At 38.8% G+C, this 22,107-nt stretch overlaps 1 protein-coding gene across 3 annotated transcripts in view; it reads right to left on the bottom strand.

The window, feature by feature from the left end:
* cip2a (cellular inhibitor of PP2A) overlaps window positions 1–22,107 on the bottom strand; it is a 69,912-nt gene that overhangs the window by 28,254 nt on the left and 19,551 nt on the right. For all 3 annotated transcript variants that reach the window (XM_060833623.1, XM_060833624.1, XM_060833625.1), the window contains 8 exons: window positions 19,618–19,714; window positions 15,276–15,398; window positions 13,070–13,215; window positions 11,561–11,636; window positions 8,468–8,692; window positions 7,252–7,411; window positions 4,432–4,573; window positions 3,177–3,276 (listed from right to left, as the gene is read on the bottom strand). In XM_060833623.1, coding sequence (XP_060689606.1) covers window positions 3,177–3,276; window positions 4,432–4,573; window positions 7,252–7,411; window positions 8,468–8,692; window positions 11,561–11,636; window positions 13,070–13,215; window positions 15,276–15,398; window positions 19,618–19,714 — 1,069 coding nt within the window. The remainder of the gene's footprint in view (window positions 1–3,176; window positions 3,277–4,431; window positions 4,574–7,251; window positions 7,412–8,467; window positions 8,693–11,560; window positions 11,637–13,069; window positions 13,216–15,275; window positions 15,399–19,617; window positions 19,715–22,107) is intronic.

The following is a 22,107-nucleotide window of genomic DNA, read 5'->3' as shown; positions in this document are numbered from 1 at the left end:
ATAGTTGCTAAACTTTACAATTTTCTCCTTTTCCTCTTGAACAAGCAAAAATAAGGTGGCAAAGATTCAAGATTATGAAAACTACATATCATGAATAATTTACAAAAAGTATTCCTTTACAAAAGTGGGGTAGTCAGCATGTACAAGAATTATCACAGCAGATGGTTAACTATGAAAACAGAGTTTCAAAAGTAAAATAGGAAAGATCCAGATCTGTAACTAGATTAATGCTGGATAATTCATAGATCAGAATATTACAGCACAGGAAATAGTCAGTCATTCAGCCCATCATGTCTGTATCGGCTTTCGGAATGTGAAATTAATCTCGTGCCATTTCCTCACCATGTCCTTCTGATCCTATAGTCTTGATTATCAGATAACAAACTAAGTGCCTTTTGAATACTCCAACTTAAGATGCTTCTACCGATCTCAGACAGTGTATTCAGACCATAATCAAATGTTACACAATAAGTTTCCTCATTTTGCTTTAGATTACTTTCTTTCTTTTTACTCAGAAGAAAGAGTTCTCTCCAAATACTCTAAACAGTATCTTCATGTCTTTGACTAGCTCCTCTCAGCTTCTCTCCAAAGAAAAAAAAACCTGATTTCTCCAAACCCTAACTCAAACAGAAACTAACCACCACTGAATAATTCTTATGAATCTTTCTGCATTGTCTTCAAAGTCTTTAGGAAATATCTGAAGTGTGGCACCCAAAGCTGGATGTAATACTCTAGCTGAAGCCAAACTCTCACATTATGTAAGTTCAATATACCTTTCTTCCCCTTGTACACCACGCCACATTAATAAAGCTTCAGTTAAGTAATGATTTCTTAACACTCTCAAACCTGCAGTGCCGCCTTCGACGACTTACACATGTACACAAAGGAGTCTCAGCTCCTCCACACCAGCTCCTGAACCCTTCATTTTATATAATCTCTCCATGCTTTTTCTACCAAAATAAATCATGTCACATTTCTCCATATTAAATGTCATCTGCCACTTTGCCTGCAATTTAACCTGGACTTTTAAAGTTCCAAACTATCAGCTTTCACAAGTTTCATACAATCTGTAAATTGTGACCACTTCACCAGGATCTAGATCATTGATACATATCAAGAGGATCAAGTGTCTCAAAACTGACACCTGGTGATCTTCACTACAAAAAAAATTCTCCTGGCCCAAAAACCTTGTTAAATCAATAAAAAAACCTCTCAGAAAAGAAGTGGCCAACTAATTCAGCAACCCAAGGCTTCTTTTGTTTTAAAGGTGTTGTTATGAAATACATATTAAACTTATTTGTGTGTCATGGCAGTCTTGAAGTAGTATGAAGCATTACACAAAAAAACTGCTCTATTTAGAGTCATAGAAACAGACCCTTCCATCCAATTTGCCCATGCTGACCAGATACCCTAAATTAATAGAGTCCCATTTGCCAGCACAACCCATAAAGGTCTAATTCCTTCCAATTCTTATAATCATCCAGATGCCTTTTAAATGTTGTAATTGTACCAGCCTCCACCCACATCCTCTGGCAGCTCATTTCATGCCACACACCACCCGGAGTGAAAAACTTGTTCCTTTGGTCTCTTTTACAGCTTTGCCCTCTCACCCAAAACCTATGCCCTCTCATTTTGGACTCCTCTACCCTAGGGGAGGGGGGAAAAAAAGACCTTGGCTATTCACCACCATGTCCCTCATGATTTTATAAATCTCTAAGTTAATCCCTCAGATTCCAACGTTCCAGGGAAAATAGTCCCAGCCTATTCTCAATCCTGGCAACATCTTTTCTGCATTCTGTCAAGTTTAATATTTTTGTTATATTAAGGAGACCAGAACTGAACATAATTTCAAAAAACGCCTAATTTCCTGTACAGCTGCAACATGACATCCCAACTCCTACACTAAATGCACTGACCACTAAAGGCAAGCCTACCAACCACTTTCTTCACTACCCTGTCTCTACCTCCAAGGAACTACAAACCAGTAGCCTAAAGTCTCTGTTCAGCAGCATTCATCAGAATCCTACGATTAACTTTATAATTCCTGTCCTGAATTAGCTTACCAAAACGCAAAGCAAACATTTATCTAAATTAAACTCCATCTGCTACTCCTGACCTCATCTGATCAAGGTCTCGCTGCACTCTGAGATAACCTTTTTCACTATCCACTACACCACCAAATTGGGTGCCATCTGCAAGCTTACTAACCATTCCTCCTATACAGAGGAACCTCGATTATCCAATACCAATTATCCGAAAATTGGACTAGCTGAAGGAGATCTCGAGGTCCTGATAGAAACATTGCATCAAAGAAATGTTTCCAACAGTCATCACATCTTTTGTTTACAGCGATTAAACAGGCACCGTCTCCAAATGACTGATCGCCCACCCTCCCTCTCTCCCCACACTTTCCCTTGAGTTCTACACAGGGGTGTACCCTAAATCTCCCTCCCCACCCCCTTTCCCAGATAATCTGACCAACGTTGTCCTGTACAAGGCAGAGGTGGAACCTGTCATAAAGGTGCAATAAACAGTTGTGTGTATGCGTGTACGTGCGGGTGTGCATACGTGTGTCTGTGCACACTATTTGGAGACTTACCCCACAAAGGCACCTGCAGCAGCAGTCTTGTTGTTGGTGTCCAATCCGGCTGCCCCAGAGAGGGGGCGGGGAGGGATTGGGGCAGAGTTGGCCTGTGTCGGGGGGGGTGCAGTGTTGGACGGGGAAGGGGGCGGGGTTGGACAGGGATGGGCAGGCAGGGGGCAGGGTTGTAGGGGGCAGTAGGGGTTGGATAGGATTGGGGGGTGGGGCGGTGTTGGACAGTGTTGAGGACGGCGTTGGGGGTGGGGGCTCGCGCGCTGTGTGCTTCTGCAGTTTCCTGAACAGGGAGCAGACTTCAAAACCTCCGAGCCCCAGAGGAAAGGCATTTAAGTCGATTAACGGAATAATCGATTATCCGAACGAAATACTGCCTGCCCATCTCGTTCGGATAATCAAGGCTCCCCTGTACTCACATTCAAATCATTTATATAAATAACAAAAAGCCCACGGAATCAGCAATGATTCTTGAGGCACACTGCTGGTCATCTGTATACATAGCTCAAGACTAATACTTAATAAAGTGAAGGTATTGAATGTAAAAGCAGAATTTTAAAAAAAAATCTTTTAACACTTTTACCTGCAAAATCTTATAAAAGCTGGCTTCCATGTTTGGTACCAACTGCTTCAGTCTGTTCATAAGGCTAAGAGTCTTCAGGACAACATCTGCACCTATTTTACTGTCAAGGTAGTGCAGAAGGAGGAAAACAAGCATGTTTAAAAAGATTGTCCATTTTTAACCTAATTCTAGACTTGTATAACGTCAATTTACATTCCCAGTATACAAAGGAGTATTCGATGAACCTTCATGTGTAGTTCTTCTACCTATTAACAACAAATTCACTCTTTGGCAATTCATATCTCTACAATCTAAAGATCCTTTTTTAAAAAACAAAAAGCAGATGACAGGATTACTTACTCTACTAACCTTTGGCTATCCAAAAAAATGCTCTTTGTGAATGAGAACAGTACAAGACAAGGTGGCCAATCAGCCTTCATGCCTGTGCTAGCTCAATGGTAGAGCCATTCAATTAATCCTACATCACTGGTTTCTCCACAGTCCTACAACGGTTTTTCGAATCAAGCATTAGCTAATTTTGAATTTGAAATTAACTAACTACAGAATGGTTCTATCAGTTTTCCAAGCTACTTCATTCCAGCACAAAGTAAAAAGTCACTTTAAATCTGTGCCTTCTGGCTACTTGCTCCTCTACAACTAGAAAACAGCTTTCTGAGTAGGCTTTCAACAGGGAATATTGAACATTTAGCTCTAGACAATTCAACATTACACATCATTACTCAGGAGATGTATAAAATGCCACAGCAAGTAAAACAGGATTATATAATGGGAAAGATAGAGCTGCAAAAGATTGTTGAAAGTTTGTGGTAAAGCCACATAATTGAAGATTTTAAAGTCAATACAATTAATCAATAAATCCTTCTATTTACAGGTGCAGCACTAATTCCTCTTATACTTTCTGAACCTTTGCTGTTCCTGTATCATTTATTAAATGCAATGTAGAAATTGGATTATCTTTCCTTGTCGAACAATGTCAAATTTTCATATGACTAACAAGTCTCACTCCAACCACTCCTATAATTTTGCTTAATCAGTGCCAGTTAGTAAAAGTCTATTCAATTAAAATGTGCTGAAAGCCACTATTCATAAGGAGAAATTATTTCTGGTTGTATTTAAAATTATTTAGAAATATCTCCACATTAAGCACTGTACATCTTTACAAGTTTTTATTTAAAATAGCTGTTGTATTTCATATTTTGACATATTGGTCACATTTTAGCACAAAAAAACTCTGCCAGACATTCCCACTACTTACCATAGTTCTACATCTGCAACATTGCTCCTGTAACCAATTTCCATCCTATTGTACATGAACTGATATTCCAGAATGGAGACACAGTTTCTGGCTGTGAGAACCTTAGCAACCTGCAACTTCACTGTATCATCTCCGCACAGCAGTAAGGTATAATTAAGGAAAAGGACAAATTTTTAGTTTTCTTCTTCCTCATTGAATGTTTTATATGACCAATTGTGAAGTCTCCGATTTGAAAAATGTGGTGCTGGAAAAACACAGCAGGCCAGGCAGCATCCGAGGAGCAGGAGAAAGCCCGAAATGTCGATTCTCCTGCTCCTCGGATGCTGCCTGGCCTGCTGTGTTTTTCCAGCACCACATTTTTCAACTCTGGTACTCCAGCTTCTGTAGATCTCACTTTCTCCCAATTGAGAAGTCTGTAACTGGTTCTCAAGTCATTTTGTTCTGCAGTCAGGCAAAAGTACAAAAATGTCCCAAAAAATATCTAATTTTAGAATCAAGAAATTAGGCTGCTATTCAACCTTAAATTAACTTGATCATTTTTCCATACATGATGCTTTATGAGCACTTAAAGTTCTGAAGGAACTGCTTTCAATATGTGTAACTCACGAGAATATTCATGCTTAATTATAAAACAAAATCCACACTGGCACAATATGTTAACTGATACAAAGGTCAAGGAACATGTTCAAAGTGTGCACCATTAATTATAATATAATTGATGAGATCAAAATATCTACACATCAAATTTGTGACAATGCTATGGCTTTTAAGAGGTTACTTTATCCTTTTATTTGAAAGAAGATCTTAAGGCAGAGGTTCCGAGCAGTCCCATTACAAGTACTAGAGTAAACAGTTTAAGAGGCATTCGGGCATTTTAAAAAAAAACTTGGGAATAGAAACAACCTGAATGGGTGGTGTCAAGCTCTAGCAGAACCAGGGAATTTTGGTTATTGCAGCAACTTTTGTTGTTGGGGGTCTCAGCAGAGTTGAAAGGCAGTGAAGCTCTCTCAGCTGCTGCACTGAGTTTTCTCTAGATGTTCTTCCTCCTGTGCTGCTGGAATTGCATGTGAAACATTTCTATTTTCTGAATTTGCATTTTGCCAGGGATGCATTTATGGGATGTTATAGTGCTGGAACAGTTAATGTTTAGTAGCAAAATAATCTATTATTCTGTTAAGTTTTCCAATAGAGTTAGATTATCCCAAGTTACTTTTCTTCTGTAGTATTTTAATTCTAGTGTTTAAATAAATAGTGTTTTGCTTAACAGAGTAGTTTGACCCTCAAGTTACATCTGGAACACAGTAACTCACATTTATTGTTAAAATAAAACAGAATTAGGGTCTAGGCTACTTTCTTAACACATTTTGAGGTCATCACCACAGAACACACCATATGGCCTCCTCCTTTAGAGACCGCAATTTCCCTTCCCACGTGGTTAAAGATGCCCTCCAATGCATCTCGTCCACATCTCGCACCTCCGCCCTCAGAACCTATCTCATCAACCGTAACAAGGATAGAACGCCCCTGGTGCTCACCTTCCACCCTACCAACCTTTGCATAAACCAAATCATCTGCCGACATTTCCGCCACCTCCATAAAGACCCCACCACCAGGGATATATTTCCCTCCCCACCCCTTTCCGCCTTCCACAAAGACCGTTCCCTCCGTGACTACCTGGTCAAATCCACGCCCCCCTACAATCCACCCTCCCACCCTGGCACCTTCCCCTGCCACCGCAGGAACTGCAAAACCTACACCCACACCTCCTCCCTCACCTGCAGCAAAGGCCCTAAAGGAGCCTTCCACATCCAAAGTTTTACTTGCATATCCACCAACATCATTTATTGTATCTATTGCTCCCAATGCAGTCTCCTCTACACTGGGGAGACAGGACGTCTCCTAGCAGAGCGCTTTAGGGAACATCTCCAGGAAATCAACCACACTGCCCTGTGGCCCAACATTTCAACTCCCCTTCCCACTCTGCCGAGGACATGGAGGTCCTGGGCCTCCTTCACTTCTGCTCCCTCATCACCAGACGCCTGGAGGAAGAACGCCTCATTTTCTGCCTCAGAACACTTCAACCCCAGGGCATCAATGTGGACTTCAACAATTTCCTCATTTTCCCTTCCCCCACCTCACCCTAGTTCCAAACTTCCAGCTCAGCACTGTCCCCATGACTTGTCCTACCTGCCTATTTTCTTTTCCACCTATCCTCTCCACCCTCTCCTCGCCCCCGACCTATCACCTTCATCCCCTCCCCCACTCATCTATTGTACTCTATGCTACTTTCTCCCCACCCCACCCTCTTCTAGCTTATCTCTCTATGCTTCAGGCTCTCTGCCTTTATTCCTGATGAAGGGCTTTTGCCCGAAACATCGATTTACTGCTCCTCGGTTGCTGCCTGAACTGCTGTCCTCTTCCAGCACCACTAATCCAGAATCTGGTTTCCAGCATCTGCAATCATTGTTTTTACCTATTTTACTTATTTGTCTGGTCCAGAGCACTGACTAATTTGTTGCTTTCTATTTGAACATAGTTTAATACATACACATATGATTATTTATTTGAATTAGTTTGATGTTCACATCTTTTCAGGACTCACAGTATGCAAGTAAATTTACTTGTAAAGAGGAACTGAAAAGAATGAATATTATTTATCAGGAATTGATGAAAATCTCAATATTGAAATTTCTCAGACTGAAAACCACTCAGTGTACAATTAATAAGGGCAAATTTCAATTACCAGAAATGAATGAAACAAATTGAGAAAGACATTAAGTGTTTACACTTCAAATAACTGTTTTATCAAGAAAAGGATATCTGATAGAACATCAAGAATTTTTGCAATTCTATCATAATATTTTTTTGTTAATGTGTCCTCCTGAGCATGATTCGGTGTCTGTAATTGCTCCTCAATGACGGGGAAAAGCAGCTCCACAAATGGTGCAACTGTAGTCCAAAGCGTGCAATCCATCATTTCCTACAGTGTTCCAGACAATAAGGTTATTCACTGAATTAAACTAAGCTTGGGATAAACTTTCTTAAAATTTTCACCATTCTAGAGTCATTTTGGAATGTAAAGGAAGTCTAGTTTATTTTTGCTGCTTTCAACTGTCTAATTGAAAATATCGAAACACAATCCCCATTACATCACACCCCAAAATAAGTGTAAGGAGATTATTAGCTCCTTTAACACCAAGACTAAAATCGTAATGTTTAACTGTACCTGATGAAATTTCCTTTTCCAGTCAAGTAATACTTGATCAAAAAGTTAAAAAAAAAGCACAAAAGCAGTGGGGCAGGTGCAACATGAAAAGAATTATAGTGATAAACATTAGAATCAACTTTAAGTCATTAAACAGCTAGAGTAAATTTGCAGGGAAATCACTGAATGGTGAAAGCAGGGGCTTTAATGAACCAAATATTTATTAGGATAATGTTTGACTAATGGGAAAAGTGAAGAAAGAATTTCAAAAAGTGCTCAGGAGAACTTCCTTGATCAGTACGTTAATGGACTATGAGGGAAGGAGGCATTGCTAGATATGGTGCTAAGGAATGAAGTAGGACAAGTGGAGCAAGTATGTTTGGCCATTCTTTGCTTGCTTCTAAAGGTTTCTCAATCTTCTGGTCAACCTTTCACCTTCATCGAAATGTATGTCTTTTCTTCCCGTATGATTCCATCTTTAACCAACAGTTCACACTGCAGTCATTTTTAATAGAATATATACTTGCTTAGAATTATGAAATATTTACCATCCAACAATGTATACTTTACTGGTCATTGGCCATAATAAGTATATTTTAAATAGCTCTACCTCCCCCCTTCAACCGTATACAGAGGAATCTCAGTTATCCGAAGGACATGGGTGGGGAGTATTTTGTTTAGATAATCGAATTCCACATAATCGAATGCCAGATAACATAATTTGGCTAAGCTTCGGTACTTTACGATCTTGCCAGATAATCCGATATTCAGATAATCAAATCCCGAACAATTGAGGTTCTTCTGTATTCAGGTGTTTTAAAGATTCTGTACCTCAAACAGCTCCTTCAATAAAACTAGAGCCAGCAATGAACATCTCTCAGGGTTCTGCAGTGGTTGACTTGACCAATGGATAAGAGTAACAATTGGTTCAGATGGTTTAATATGTGATGTGAGGCTTGCTACCGTAACTCTTTGCTCAGAAGTTTCAAATATTGCATGACACAATATTCGCTTAAGGCTGCTCACTGAACAGAAGGCAAGTAGCAATTCAAGAATCTGAGGGAGAGAAAATTGGCATGAAATTATACCTTTTTATAAAAGAAGGTTCTTAAGGTTCAAGATGATATTGAATCATTATACCACTAATTTAAATTTAGCCTCCATTTCTTTGTATTCATCTGTTCACTCTTAGATACATATCCCTGAGGACCAAATACAGTCTGGCTGCATTATATTACAGTCACTCTTTAAATTGGTTGCCTATTGTAGAGAAGGGTCGAGAGTGTGGTCTGGAAAAGCACAGCAGGTAGATAGGTGGAGATGGGGTAATGGTGATAGGTCAGAGAGGAGAGTGGAGCGGATAGGTGGGAAGAAAGATGGCATCGCCCTCATGACCTGTCCAAGTTGGAAGGGTGGAACTGGGGTAAGGGAGGTCGGGGAGGGGTGGGGGTGGGGGGTGGGGGATTCCTTATTTCCCCTCCCCTCACCTTACCCTGAGATCCCTCATTTTCCCTCCCCCACCTTATCCCAGTTCCAACCTTCCAACTCAGCATTGCCCTCATGACCTGCCCTACCTGTCCACTTTCCTCCCCACCTAACCGCTCCACCCTCCTCTCCGATCTATCACCTTCACCCCCCCCCCCCCACCCCCCCCACCTCCATCTACCTATTGCACTCAGTTACCTTTCCCTCAGCTCCCCACCCACCTCCCCCACTTTTCTCTCCACCCCCTCGGCTGACAGCCTCATTCCTGATGAAGGGCTTTTGCGCAAAACATCAATTCTCCTGCTCCTCGGATGCTGCCTGACCGGCTGTGGTTTTCCAGCATCATACTGTCAACTGATCTCCAGCATCTGCAGTCCTCACTTTCACCTGTTGTAGAAAAAGTCCAAGTTGTCCAGACTACATAACAGACTGTGTAATTACTTGAAATTGCACCTTGTTGAAATATCAAATTGGATCCACTAATTAAATAAAATTAATTGCGTAAGTTCTGAATACAGAAAGAATAAAGAGAGAATAAAGAGAGAAAGTTTTTATATATCAAATTCACAAACTTAAAATTAAGCTTATTGTATATATAAACTCAGAATGTGACAAATCTTTATAGGTAACAGTAAAGTAGTTTACTTTGAATCAGAGACAAACAAATCAGAATAGCTAATAGTTTTCCTTCAACAGTGTACCCTTGGTCAGATCCCATCTGGAGAATAGGATACAAAGCATTAAGCTGTAATCAGAATTAGGCAATTAGGTGTGAAATCATACAGCATCTTTTCTTAGCAATGGATGGTAGAAATCTGGAACTCGCTCCCCATAATACTGAAGATGCTGGTTTACTTAAAATTTTCAAAACTAAACTTGTTGGATATCATGAAAAACCTCCTAAATCCAATGGCTCATTTCTAGACCTTAACTTGCCAGTAACAATAACTAGAGTGATTTGCATGCAAAATAGAGAAAAGTAGAAGGCATAAAAGTTTTTGCAAGTCCAGAAATAATGGCAAATGGGCAAGATTTTAACAAGTGCAAAAAATTAAGCTATAATGATTAATATAATTGCAAAGTGACAAGCAGTATCATTGTCATGCTGTAACATTTTTTTCATACACATCAAGATGTCTTAAAGCATATATTAAGGGGCCAGTGATCATTAAAGATATGGAATGTGTAAAATGGGGTGAAGGCAAAAGAAAAAGTCCAATAGAAGAGCAAGTGCCTTAGAATAGATTTTCTGCAAGCCAGGAAACAGGTCAAAAAGCAGGATGATTTGATAGGAAAGGGTAGGTGTGCAATGGTTAAATGAGTAGCATCAATGATGGTGCAAAGGAAGCCAAAGATACAAATTACCCTGGCTTCAAAGGAATTAAAGATTGGCATGGTAGAATGCGATGGGTTTGATATTTCAAAGAGAAAATCAGGACAGTCAAATTACATGAGCACAGAAAGCAAATAAAATTTTGAAAGAATGGAGGCTTCAAAATGCAAATAAGCTCACAGCTTGCAGTGTTCTGAGTAAGATGCAAGTGATGTAGTCGTGTTAGAGAAATTGAATAGAGATAGAATACCTTCAGCACCGCAAAAGTGCAATGAGGGGTGAAAACAAGAACACAAAATGAGGAAAATTATTGTATACATTACTGCCTTCAAGTCAGGATAAACTTTTAAAATTTAAGCAATTATGTCAATTACAAAATAATTCTTTATATTCATTCACATGACCTGGGCATCACTGAACAGGTCAGGATTTATTGTCCATCCCTTACTGCCCAGAGGGCAGCTTTGATTCAACCACATTGTTGTGGGTCTGGCGTCACATGGGCCAGACCAAGAAATGATAGCAGTTTCCTTCCTTAAAAAGGACATTAGTGAACCAGATGGATTTTTCCAACAATCAAAAAGAGTTTCAGTCATCATTAGACTAATTCCAGATATTTATTGAATTCAAATTCCAACATCTATCAATGCAGGATTTGAAACAGTAGCCCCAGGACAATACCAAATCTCTGGATTAACAGTTTAACAGTAATACCATTAGGCCATCACCTCCCAATAATTATATGTTATCTAAAATACATTATTAGAAGTACAGAATGACCCCCATATCCACGGAATAATTTTTCGCAGATTAACTTACCTGCGGTTTACCACGGCCGGAACATATTATAGGGAATGTTCCAGCACCAGAGACCAGGTGGCTGCCGGGAACATACGCTTCCCATTTAAATAAATGGGTTTGCTCCCATCTGCGGTAAGTCCTGGAATGTAACCCTCACAGGTACAGTGGTCTACTATAAATGTATTAGATGCATATACTGAACAATAATAATAAATACCAATTTGCAAAACATTTTTCTAAATTAAATAAAAATTAGAACATTTATTCTTACATTTGTGATGTATTGAAAATTAAACAGCTCATACCTTGGCTGCTGAATCAGAATCCTTCTCACGCAAAAGACCTAGTACTTGACACAGGCATGATTTAAAATGCTCATACCTTATAAGGAAAGAGAAATAAAAACAATTACTTTGTAAAAAGATGGCTTTATCCTTCATCAATTAAACTCTTAGCTGGTAAAACAATTACAAGAGGAAGACTGTCAGTTATTTGGAGTTCGAGAGAACAAAATTCACTCCTTTGTCAATCTAACTGCTCTTCTCTCTCTTTGGGCTCTATCTCCAACTACCAATTACCCCATACCCTACCTTCTGAATGTAAACCCTATATTTTCCTAGCTACCAGTTCTGAAGGGTCACTCGACCAGAAACATTATCTCTGAATTCTCTCCACAGATGCTGCTAGACTTGCTGAGCTTTTCCAACAATTTCAGTTTTTATTTCTGGTATTATCACTTGACTGTTGATCATTGAGTGGAATTTGAATTCAATAAAAAAAAGCTAATGATAACAATGAATCTATTGTCAATTTTCAGGAAAACCCATCTGGTAAATTAATGTCCTTTAAAGAAGGAAACTACCACCTTTACATGGTCTGGCCTAGGTGGTGGCTCCAGACTCACAGCAATGTGATTAATTCTTAACTGCTCTCTGGGCAATTAGGGATGGCCAACAAATACTGACCCAGCCAGCAATGCCCTCATCCCAAGAATGAATAAAAAATTTTAGGTTCAAGAGTTGAGCGTGCTATCATTATGCCAAGGTTGTTGAAGTTGCTTAATAGTTTTAACTTAATCAAATATAATCTCCACTCTTGATAAGTTTCCACAATTGCAGTCAAATACAAAGAGCAAACTTGTATTGATATAACATTTTCCACATCCCTAGGCCACCAGTCAATTGATTACTTTTGAAGAATGTCAGATTTCTCAATGTTGCACAGGCAATTTTAGGAGCAAATTTATATAAACAGTAGAATGAGAAATGACTAACGAAGCTATATTGGAAGGATAAACATTAGTCAGAATACTAAGCGAGACTGCGCCACTTCCTTGGTCAATAAAAATCTTTTACATTCACGTGAAAAAGCTGACAGAGCCTCTTTATAACATGTAAATTGTAAAATATCAGAGCTGACGAAAGCTGTACTCTATCAGTTACACACAGAATATCCTGGAATATACTCTCAATTCTGGAGTGAGATTCAATTTAAAACTGATTGCGAGGTAACAGATAGACATCTCAGGAGTTAGAATTGATAATTGCTGAAAGCAGAGAAGAGCTGAAAAGTCCATCAGTACACTCCTTAGATTTTCCTTTTTTCCCCACACAATTGTCTCAAATCTTTTAAAAATGTAATGCAGAGCAAAATAACTAAATGTCAAAACGTCTACTTTAGGGTTGAAATATTATATTCATACCTAATGATTTAATAAAATTGAGGAATTGTACTATTGTCATGTGGCATTAGTTGCTTGCTGATTAGATGCTCACAAATGCAATGTTCGTATAATGCCAGTATAGACACACTACCTTTGGAGGAAATCTGCAATCTTAGGATTCTTGAGGAGATCCATCAAAAGATCTACAGTATATTTTCTGGTTAATGTTCCATCTCCATTTACTAGAATATTAAATATAAGCTGAAAGGTCTGGTGGATGTTCTTGGCATGAAACAACTACATTAAAAAAAGAATATAGAAAACAATCAGTGAATGGATATGCTGACATTTCATTCTATTAACCAACATACTGACAATAATTTGAATAGATTACTCTGCTTCTAAACATGTAACAGTTCCCCAAGGACACTTGAGGAAGTTGTATTCCTGACTGTCAGGAGGTACATATGCATCTCTGGGATGTTTTAAAACTCTGCCTCCTCACCTATTAACTACATGCTCATGATGCACAAATATCCAGCAATACCTTTAGGTACAACTGGGTCTTGATGTTTGATTAAAATTGCTCAGTCACTACTGCTCCACCAGACCCCCACCAATTTTAGTCTCCTTCCTCACGTTTTCAAGCTGAAACCACACTACTTGCAATTTTCAAGACATCTCTGATCCGGATCTGAGCTTATGGCCTATTTTCTCCATAATTGCCTGTTGCCAAGTCCATTGTTTGTAAAATCAAATCAAATTGTAATTTCTCCAGACTGCAGCTAAATGATTTCCTGGTTGGCCTCCTATTTTCTACCCTCCACAAATCTTAAGTTCGCCTAAACTCTACTGCTGATATCCCATCTCAGACCAAATGATCCCTTGTCATGGTACTATAACTCCCAGCCCATCAAGAGCAGGATTTTCAAATTTCATTTCTTTCAAATCTCTCCGTGTCCTTGCCTCCTCCATATCTCTAATATCCGCCAGCTGTACTACTCTCTAGGAACTCTGGTCTGAATACTCTAGGTCACACTAACCCCAACCTACTCCAACATTAGCTGTTATGTCTTCAGCCACCTAAGTCTTAAACTGTGGAAACACTTCCCTGAGACTAACTGCCCCTTTATTCCATTTTAAGTCATGCTTCTTAAAACCTTTGAATCTCAGGTTTCTTTTCTTTATGATCTTCATCTAATTACTTTCGTGAAGTATCGTGAAAAATTCTATTACCTTAAAGCACAATAAAATGAACACTTGCATCTTCCTCATGTTATTTGTGCCATGATACTTTAAGCTTATGCAATTCAAACTGAGATATATGAAGGATCCAAATTTGCATTTTTGTGTGGTTTGGAGGAAACTTCAATTGAATAAACAAAAAATGCTCTTCAGTTGTGGATTTGCAGAAGTCTTTGCTGAAATTAGATGTGTAAGACAATTGGCCCTGAAGAAGGCAGATAGCTTAGACAGTTAAAAATAAAGGTTACTTGGTAGAAAAAAAGTTAAGCTTGAAATGTCCTGACCTAAGTGGTTCTTTTCAACCCTGAAGAGGCCACTTGATGCTAAAAGCATCTAAGCTCAGTTGAATGAACTCAAAGAAGAGGCTAATAGATTCTTATGTATACGAATAGGAAGGTTTTAAGAGGGATACGTGCCAAGTGCTGGCAAATTGGATTAGATCAGATTGGGATGTCTGGTCAGCATGAACGACTTGAACCAGTGTCTGTTTCCATTCTGTATTACTATGGCAATTGAATCATGTCAAATTAAGCATTATAGGTGTCTCTCTCTCGCGTGAGAGGACTATAAAGACAGGCTGTTGACATTTATATCCTTTGGCTTATCAAACAAAACTTTTAGATAGAAGAGTGAAAGGAGACCTTATTGATACAAAGAACTTTTAGGGTGCAGATACAGTTTGTTTCTCCCATAAGGAGAGGTTAGGATCAAAGGGCATAATCTCAGGCTCAGACAGAGATTAGATTAGATTAGATTACATTACTTACAGTGTGGATGAGGAGGACTTTTTTTTCCTCCTCAAAGAGTAACAAATCCGTGGAATCTTTACTGCAGTGGGCTTTCAAGGCTTGGTCATTAAGTATTTTCAAAGCTGAGATGCAGGGGTTTCTAAGCGTTAAGGGAATTAGTGGTTATAATGATGTGACTATTACCATATCAGCTATGATCTTATTGAATGGCCTAGTCCTATATCTTATGGTCTTAAAAGATGAAAATATGCTTCAGCAAACAGGAGGAGTCTAATATTTTTCAATTTGGGCGATAAAATGTTAAGCAGTGAAATGTATCACACCATAAAGAACAAAATCAATGGAAGATATTTCAGGTCTTACCTTTTCTCCAACTTCTTCGTTGAGGGTTAGGCTTGCCAGTATAGAAAGTGCAAAAACCACCACTGTCAAACTACTATGAGCTAAGAATTTAATAAGAGACCTATAAAATCCTTTTAAGTGGTTCTGTGGAAATAACACAAAAAAGTGAGGACAAATGAATATGTAATCAACTGCTTCCCAAATACCTTCTTTTACTAATTAGGTTAACTTTGTTTTTCCTGATTACGAAATCCCAATAAATGGAAACAATTCATTCCTAATGCTCTGTCCAGAGCTCTCAAGGTTATAAGTATCTCCAAACAACTTTCATTTCTACAATCCAAGTCCCTAATTTTTAAACAATTCTCATGAGCGTAATTCACATGCTCTACAATGCCTTCACATCTTTCCAGAGTGCCAGGCCCAGAGCTGAAAGCAATAGCCTTTTAAAATGAAGCAGAATAGAATCATGGACAAAAATACATTCCTGCCTGATGCTCTCAATGCATTTTATGCTAATTTTGAACAGAAGGCCAGTGAAACAATGTCCAATTGTCCCCACAACCTCGGATGCACCTGTTCCCTCAGTCACCGCTACAGACATCAAGTCGGCTTTTTTTTTGAGTGAACCCACAGAAAGCAACTGGCCGCAATGGAGTCCCCAGCTGTGCGCTCACATCCTGCGTATACCAACTGGCAAAAGTATTCGCTGGCATCGTTAACCTCTCTTTACTATGATTTGCAGATCCCACCTGCTTCAAGGCGACCACCATCATCACAGTACCGAAGAAAACTCATGCAACATGCCTCGATAACATAATTACAAAGTGCTTTGACAAGTTAGCCATGGCTTAAAATCAACTCTAGATCTATCAAATTGATCCCTTACAATTTGCCTACCATGGCAACAGGTCCATTGCAGATACCATGCCCCTGACCTTACGCTCACTCATGGAACATCTGGATAACAAGGATACCCACATCAGGCTCCTAGTAATTGACTGCAGCTCCCCCTTCAACACTATAATTCCAACTAAACTAATCTCCAAACTTCAAGACATAGGTCAATTCTCCTAGATCAGGGGTGGGAAACCTGCGGCCTCAAGGCCACATGCGGCCTTCTAGGCCAGTGTGTATGGCCGTTCGAATGAATCCAAATTTTGCAGAACAAATCCTTTATTTTTTATTCATATGTTTTTTTGTCCTTTATTATTTTTATTTTAATCTTAAAATGAATGGTATCTTAAATACCAGAGAGTAAAAGAAAATTTAACGAAATATTCCTCTCAGACTGTGAATTTTGAAGATTCTGGGATGCGGCCTTATTAGATTACAACTAACATAATGCGGCCTTCCAACATGAAAAGGTTCCCCACCTCTGTTCGAGATGCTCAATTTCCTGACCCACAGACCCTAATTAGTGAGCGCAGGCAATAGCTCCTCTTCCACAACTATCCTCAACATCACTGCTTCACAAGGCTGCGTACTCAGCCCCTTACTATATTCCCTGAACACTCATGACGGTGTGGTCAAATTTTGACCAAACTCCATCTAAAGGTTCATTGATGACAAAACTATCCCGGATGCATCATGGCTTGGTGTGGCAACTGCTCTGCCCAGGACCATAAGAAACTACAAAGTTGTGAACACAGTCCAGTCCATCACGTATGCCAACCCTTCCATCCATTGAGTCCAACGGGAGAAAAAAAGTTCAACAGACAATGAAGTGGATAAAGGTCAGCCAGGAAGAATGGAAATCTGTTAATAGAGATTATTAGGGGCTGACATCACTCACCCTTTTCTAGCACACATAACAAACTTTTCCTAGCTACAATCAGTTCTGAAGGATCACTGAACGTGAAATATTAACTCTGCTTTCTCTCCACAGAAGCTGCCAGACCTGCTGAGGCTTTCACTTAATTTCTGCTTTTGAAACAAAAGAATATTTAAACTCTGAAGAATGCAAGCGACCAGGTTTTCATAAGTTGCACTTAAGGTCATACAAGACTACACCTGTCAGAGGACAGAAGGCACTACATAAACATGATGCAAAGCAGTGAAAGCAGACAGCGTTGTCAGTCAATGCTAGGATTTTAGCCCGAAAGAACAGGAAGCAGTGACAAAAGTTGTTTAATAATCTTATGCAAGAAATGAGAGACAATGAATTTATCAAGTGCCATGTCCATTGATCCAAGAGTATAAACTACTACTCAAATTACTGCAACCCCCACCAACAAGCGTCAAACCTAATAACTCACAAACATTTGGCTATATTGCAAACCTTGCACTCTCATCTCAATTGTGGCATTCATTGCAAATAGGATGACAATAATCACATCCTTGACTAACACACATCACTTGCCTTTACAAAAATAAAATGAAGTTCAGTCAGAAGCTGCAGGTATTAATCAGAGAGGACACAACTTCAAGCTGTTCATGGAGGATACAGTGACCCTTATTATTGAAAATGCCAAAGCAGAAATCGTGGCTAGCTGTATAAGCAGCTAACAACATTCTCATGTCTAATATTTCTTCCTAAATCTCACTTTCTCCTCATCCCATCATTTTGTCTGATACATAAACTGTAGATAGCATAATGAACCTGTGACTTCCCTCCTTTTCTCTTACCACAAGATTATTTTTGCACCTTTGGTGTTTTTCAGATAATCAAGAAATGCAACCTGGCCAGACTGTTGAAGATGACCAACAAACAAAGTACTAAGGAAGGCACCCTGTTATACAGTTCACATTTCTAGCCATCAGCTCAAATACTGACAACATGGTGGGATAGGGAATTGGAGTAGAAGTTATCAATGCTATCAAATAGCCTTCCTTGTGTTTTACCTCATGGCTGAAATCCTGTTGGGCATAGAGGATTGATACAAAATAAAGACGACATTACTGAAACAAAAAGGTACTGTGCATTGACTTGCATGATGCAAAATTAAACTACTGGAGAAACTCAGCAGGTCTGGCAGCACTGTGATGATGAAATCTTGCATTTCTAGAGTGCCTTTCAAGACAACAGACAGCCAAAAAAAATTACATTTTGAATTGCAATCATGCTTGAACGAAGGAAGAAGTGTCCTCTAACTGATGAAGACAATTAAGCTAGATGTTCTGACCAATTTAAATTGTGCTATTTCGAATGGACAGTATTGGGAGCAAACATGTAAAAAGCAAATAACAAAATGAATATTTTATAAAATGATTGAACGTTGCATTGCACAGCATGTATTGTACTCAGGTTTTGACTTGGTGTTGCAATAAGGGGAAGATGCTGGCAAAAAGTGATGTCACTGGACAAGTAATTCAGATGCCCAGGTTAATGCTCTAAATGCTTTCAGGACATCGATTCAAATCCTACCATTGCAGCAGGTGGAATTTAAATTCAATTAATGGATCTGTACTATTCTCCTGTTGCTGCCTCCAATCAGACAAGCTGGCCACTGGTTATATTGTTTGTCATTTGAAGTCTAATCTAAGGCAGCCAAAACACCATCCATCCTGATGATAGAACAAAGCTTTGAAGTGTAGCAAGAAAAACAAAATTGCCATACAAAGACAGCTGTGCAATAGTGGTAAAGTAACTGGACTAGTAGTCCAGAGGCTTAGGTTAATGATCTGGGACAATAATTCAAATGCCACCTCATCAGCAGGTGGAATTTAAATACAATTAAATCTGGAATAAAGTGTTAACAATTATTGTAAAACCCCATGTTGTTCAGTGAACGTTATTTGCCATCCTTATCCAGTCTGAGCTAAAAGTGACTCTAGACCCACATCAATGTGGTTGACACTTAACTATCTAGCAGCCCATTCTGTTTAAGGGCTAGAAATGGGTAACTAATCCTGGCCTTGCTGAAATATCCTCCTCTCGTAACAAAGTTTTTAGTGATTCAAAAAGTTCTCTCAATTCTTTCATTTGAGATTGTTAAATTCATTAGGAAAGTTTTATCTCTGAGCAGACTCGAAGTTAGAACTTACTACAATTATTTTAGTTTAGTACACAGACACAAGACCAATTTTCCAAATACTGGTGATCAGTGAAAAAGAGAGATTTTATTCCATTGATTTGTTCTCATTTTAAACAGACTACGCTTACATAAGGGAGGAATAAATAAGTTGTTAAATCCAATGCACAAGTAGTTAATTATTATTACCAATATTATATGTTAAGGGTTATGCAATCATATCAGTTTGTTTTTCTGGACTTTGATTAAAGTGCTCAAATTTGAATTCAACACCTTTTCTGAAAAGGTTTTTCAAGTTTCAAAACCGCAGTCCCAAAGCTGCTCAATTTGACACTGTACCTATAACCAAAACTGAAAATTTAGATTGAAGGAACAAATAAAGTTCTCACCAAAGATTTTACATGGGCTTGAACAGAAAGATTGTGACGACACAGGTTTGCCATCAGTCCGAGACATGGCATAGTTAGCTGATCTTCTGGGGCTTGGCTACATTGAAAAGAATTGACATTAAATTAGCTCTTCTATAATTATTCCACTAAAGACAGCAAGATGTCATTTTAAAGTGAAAAAATGCTTATTGCCAAGCTTGCAAATAAAAATGGATTGGTCATTCTCCTAAAAAATAACTAACAAATTATAGCTGGTAGACACGCGGCTATAGAGCACCTGGTCTGCTTAAGTGCATTCCGACAGCCTTAGATAAACAGAATTTAATCCATCGGATAGAGGGGAAGTAGTAAGCTATTCAGCCCATTGAGGCTGCTCTTCCATTCAGTAAAATCATAGTTTGTTTGATAACCTTCAGCTTCACTCTCTTGCCTTATCCACATAACACTATTCCTTTATTAAAAATTGGACCATCTCAACCTTGACAGCCCTCCGCAGTAAGGAATCCTTAAATTCATTACCCTCAAAGAAGTTGTTCCTCTTTACCCTCGTAATTCCCTTATTCGGAAAGATTTTAAATTTCAGTGCACACATGCCCAATCTACTCAATCTCTCTTAACACAACCTCTTTATACGTGGTAGCAGCCTAGTGAACCTTCTCTTGACTGCCCCCAATGTCCGTAAGACCATGTGATATAGGAGCATAATTATTCAATTTGGCCCACTGAATCTCCTCTGCTATTTGATCATGACTGATGTTTCTCAACCTCTTTCTCCTACCTTCTTCCCATAACCTCAATCCCCTTACTAATCAAGAATATATCTCGATCCTTAATATATTCAATGACTTGGCCTCCACAGCCTTCTGTGGCAATGAGTTCTACAGATTCACCACCCTCTGGCTGAAGAAATTCCTTCTCAGCTCAATTCTAAAGGGTCATCCCTTCACTCAGGTTCTAATCTCTCCTACTAGTAGAAATACATTCTTCACTTTCATGCTATCTCAGTACTAAGCAAGTTTCCACGAGATTCCCCAACACTATCTGTTCCTCCAATTACATTCTTAATAATTTGAAAACTTAGAAACAATGCATTCAGTTCCTTCATCCAGATCATTATTGTATAAAGTGAATAGTTGCAGTCCCAAACTGACCACTTACAGAACTCCACTCGTCACCAGCTGCCATCCTGAAAAGGACTCCTTCATCACCACTCTCTACTTTCTGCCAGTCAGCCAATCCTCTATCCATGCCAGCACCTAGCTCCTAACGCCATGAACTCTTATTTAGCAGCTTCCTGTTTCACCTTATCAAAGGCCTTCAAGAAATGTTCAGTTTCTTCATTTCTTTATTTCCATGAGTATGTCTTCAGCCTCATTCTTAAGGATTCAATATCCACTCTTGCCTCTCTTAGCTTCTCTATACCTAAAATCTCTTGAAATCATGTTTTACGTTACTGGCTAGCTTACTCTCATATTTCATCATCTCCTCCTCTACTGCTTATTTTTAAGTGGTCCTCTACTTTTAAAGGCTTTCACTCAGCTTCACCAATAGTATATCTCGCTTTATATAAGGATCTCAACTTTGTACCCCAACTTTGATGCGACTAGTGCCTTGTAGAATTTAAGTAAAGTCCCCCTACTTTTCTATTATCCCTTTGAACCTTCCATCCGCCTTCTCAATTATCTGCTGAACTTGGACACGAGCATTTTTGAGATTCATGTACAAGAACTTCGAAATTGCTCTCTTTCTCAATTTAAATAATATCTCACTCTGCAAGCTTTCCTGTCAAAGTCCATAACCTTACATTTTCCAACATTATATTCAATTTGTTAAGTTTTTGCTCACTCACTTAGCCTGCCTGCGTCCCTCTGCAGACACTGTATCATCCTTACCACTTACCATCATACATATTTCTGCTTCATCTGCAAACTTCACTACAAATTCACTTTCCTTATCCAAGTCAGTTATAATAGTTATCACTTCGACACTGATCCCTAGTCTCAGGCTGCATCCTGAAAATACTCCTTTCCCAATTATCTATCTTCTATTTGTTAGCCAATTTGTTATCCATGATTTTAAAATGAAATCCAACACAATGGTTTCTTACCATGTTAAGAAGCCTAATATGTGGCTACTTGTAAACTGACTAGCACTTAAAAAAAAATGTTGAGAACTCTCTCAAGTTAAAATCTTTAACCAATTGATAGCATAATATGGTCGTTTATTACTGCTTGTTGAAAACTGTGAAATTAGATGTATTAGATGTATTTTATGTACAATTTGTTCTAACATGAAAAAGTTATCCATTTGAAATTTAATGTCCCAAACTTAACAAGACAACTAAATTGAGTCATATGTGTTTACAAACACTTCCCTGAATAAACAGAAATAAGCAACTGTAGTTTTTGTGATGCTTAGTATATCTAAGTAGCAGGTAATAGCCATAAGAAGATACACATCAGCTTTCTCGATTGAGTAATTATAACTTGT

The sequence above is a fragment of the Hemiscyllium ocellatum genome, chromosome 12, assembly GCF_020745735.1.
Source record: "Hemiscyllium ocellatum isolate sHemOce1 chromosome 12, sHemOce1.pat.X.cur, whole genome shotgun sequence".
NCBI classification, from domain to species: Eukaryota; Metazoa; Chordata; class Chondrichthyes; order Orectolobiformes; family Hemiscylliidae; genus Hemiscyllium; species Hemiscyllium ocellatum.
Note: the sequence above shows the minus strand (reverse complement) of the source record. Positions and strands in the feature narration are given on the sequence as shown.